Genomic DNA, 3,004 nt, shown 5'->3' with positions numbered 1-3,004 from the left:
ACAATCTTTATTTAGGGGTATATCTTGGCAAGAAATTTGGTTGTTATTTCCTACTGGATGAGCTACCACAGTGGGTCGATTATATCTGCTTGTAGCTGGGCAAAATGCTCAACAAAATTTCATTTGTCTTTATACTCTGACTTTAAATTCCACTGAGGTTGACTTTGCCTTTCATCCTTTTGTAGTCGATAAAATAAATACCAGTTGGGTATTAGGGTTGATGTAATTGACTGGCCCCCTCCCCCCGTAAAAACGGAGTGGTAACTGAGCGATAGAATAATAGTATTAAACCAGCTATATCCGGCCAAAATATTTTATCAGTTTTATGTTCAAACTAACCAGATCTGGCCTCTTACACTTACCTTACAGTATTATTCTAGAAATAAACAATCATGTCATTGAAAGCTCAAAGTTACAAGATAATGCATGACTAATTCAAATGAATGTGAAAAAATCAGCATTGCATTTGACAGAGTTGTCTGAATGCTAAAAGGTTAATGATTTAACCCTTTTGTTACCAACCTGGCTGAAACTGGCTCTGGCCCTGAGTACAAATGTCTTGTTTCCATAAATTTTGAATTAAAATCTTCCACCAAACCTTAGTCACAGTTTATGTTCCCTAACACTAGCTGAATGATAACTAAGTTATTTTACTAAATTCTTTGTTATATTTAAAGTAATTGAAAGAAACGCAGAGCATCTCAAAATAATACTGTGACAAAAGGGTTAATATGGTGGGGACATTCCAAGTGAGCAAAAAGTCAAACTTTGATTATGAATCAGTCGAAAGAGTTCAGTAAATCCAGATATTGGTAGATAACTAGATATGATCGTTATACCACTGCTACTACCTCGTTTGATACAGTCTATCCATCCATCCATCTTCTCTGCCCACTATTTCTGGAAGGATAACAGGAGTAAAATCCTCAAAGTGCTTTCTCCATAACTACTATAAAAAGCAGTTATCATTTACACTTTCTTGCTGGAATCCCAAGTGTAACCAACTGAGACTGTGGATATTATCCAACTATCTTGTTCTTGCTTCACCCTTAGGGCTTCTTCCAGTTGTCTCAACTTGAAGAAATCCGTTTCCTTCAATAGTTTAACCTCATGTCTATAGTACCAGAGGAGTGGTTTGACCTGGAAAGACTCTTTGATCTCCAAGCTAAATACCCTGTAGAGTAACGTTACTCTAGAAATCCTTCAGAGAAACCCTGTTTAGGCCATTAGTATTCGCACATACTCTTTCAGTCATTACCAGACATTCATAACCATGAGGATAAGCATTGAAATCAAATTGAAGATGTTTGCAGTTTTGTTATTTACAATTCTTTTTTTATTTATTTTCTGTTATCTTTCAGGTGTTGTTGAAACTGGTCTGTTCTTGAATTTGGCGAAAGTAGCATATTTTGGCAATGCTGACGGCACAGTAAAAGTACGCAAAGCACCTGGTGTGCAGAATTGCTGCTAATATGTAGTCTATTCTGTCAAACTGAAGCCAGTGGTTCTGATAAAAAGGAAAAGAAGGAAAGAAAAATAGCCTCAAAATCTCCATATTACCATACCCTCAACATTTTTATTTATTTTTTTAATTGTAAAATTTAGTGAAATTTTATGAATAATCATATTCATTTACATTTCATCTTTTCTTTCTTTCTCAGTTATATACATTAATAATCTACTTCTTCATAATGTTTATATTGTCTGAAACTACTTTTATATCTGTGTCTGGCTATATTGATATAACAGGCATCAGCTATTAAATGATAAGCTTTTATTTATCTTATGAGAATGCCCTCCCCATCCATTCTCCACTCTACCCCTGACTGCCATTATAGCCTTATTAGACGTTTTCCCCTCATAAACACCATTATCAAAGCTACAATTAATATAATATTTTTGTTTTTCCAAAAAAAAACAAACTAATTATATCCTGTACAAATTACCCTCATATTAACCTATCCTCCTCTCATGATAGTTACATTCAGACTATCGTGGCTACAAAATATCATTTTGGCTTGATCTGCTACATTCTTTCCCAGCTGGCAGAATCAGGAGAGCATCAGACAAAATTTCTGCAATATTTAGTTTGCAGCTTTTTACATTCTGAGTTCAAATCCTGTCGAAGCCAGTTTTGCTTTGTATCTTTCCAGGGTCAATAAAATAAAAGTTATCAGTTGAATACTGAAATCGATTTAATATTCATATAATAGAGATGTTTTGTATGTTGTTAACATGAGAGTTTTGGCCCTATCTATTAAAATCCAATCAGAATCAATTTAACTTTTCATTCCTCTAAGGTTAGTAAAGGAAGTAGCAGTAATATGCAGGGGGATTGATTCAGTCAACACTGCTTTTTGTGTGCATGAACAGGCGGGTGTGCTGGTTGTGTTTAAATCTATGTCATTGTTTGTTTGTCAGACACCTGCTCAGCTTAGTGAAATTTGTTACCAAGGCAATTGCTTAGTAACTTTCTAAATTGTATAAGGTTGCATGAAGTGTATTGTGAAAGTGTCCAGTCAGTTTTATTTTTTTTTAAGTACATATAATGGAATAGATTATTTAAAGATATCTTTGCAATGTGAATGTCTGTGTTAAATTAATGGAGCCATTAATTTAAAAAAAAGTTTTATAGATGTTTCATAGCTGACATCTTAAATCTGGACCAATTTACCATGAATAATTTTAAAATTTTATGCATAGTTGCTCAAAATAGTTTTTAAAGAGATATATGTACACCCAAATTTAATGAAGTAGTTGCTTGATTGGTTATTATATTGTAGAAAAGTTTGTATTTAATTCACACCATGACTATTAAACTTATAAAAAATGTTTGAACTGTTTTTTTTTGTATGTTCACGATCATAACCTTCATTCTTCAAGGTTGGTTTAGAAGCCTGTCCCAAGTCAACCCTGATCAAGTACACATATACTCAAGACATTGAAACTTTAATCATGCTGTCTTTATTGAGATTACATTAGATAATGTCACCTTTTTTTTTTT

The 3,004-nt window shown here is 33.3% G+C and overlaps 1 protein-coding gene across 1 annotated transcript in view; it reads left to right on the top strand.

Moving 5' to 3' along the window:
• The window catches only part of LOC115219971 (ribose-5-phosphate isomerase), a 31,443-nt gene extending 29,456 nt beyond the window's left edge, over nt 1-1,987 (top strand). The window contains exon 5 of the mRNA XM_036509542.1: nt 1,362-1,987. Coding sequence (XP_036365435.1) covers nt 1,362-1,471 — 110 coding nt within the window. The 3' untranslated portion in view covers nt 1,472-1,987. The remainder of the gene's footprint in view (nt 1-1,361) is intronic.
• Nucleotides 1,988-3,004: the final 1,017 nt, after the last annotated feature.

The sequence above is a fragment of the Octopus sinensis genome, linkage group LG15 (assembly GCF_006345805.1).
Source record: "Octopus sinensis linkage group LG15, ASM634580v1, whole genome shotgun sequence".
Lineage (NCBI taxonomy): Eukaryota > Metazoa > Mollusca > Cephalopoda > Octopoda > Octopodidae > Octopus > Octopus sinensis.
This window is presented reverse-complemented; position numbering and strand designations above follow the sequence as displayed.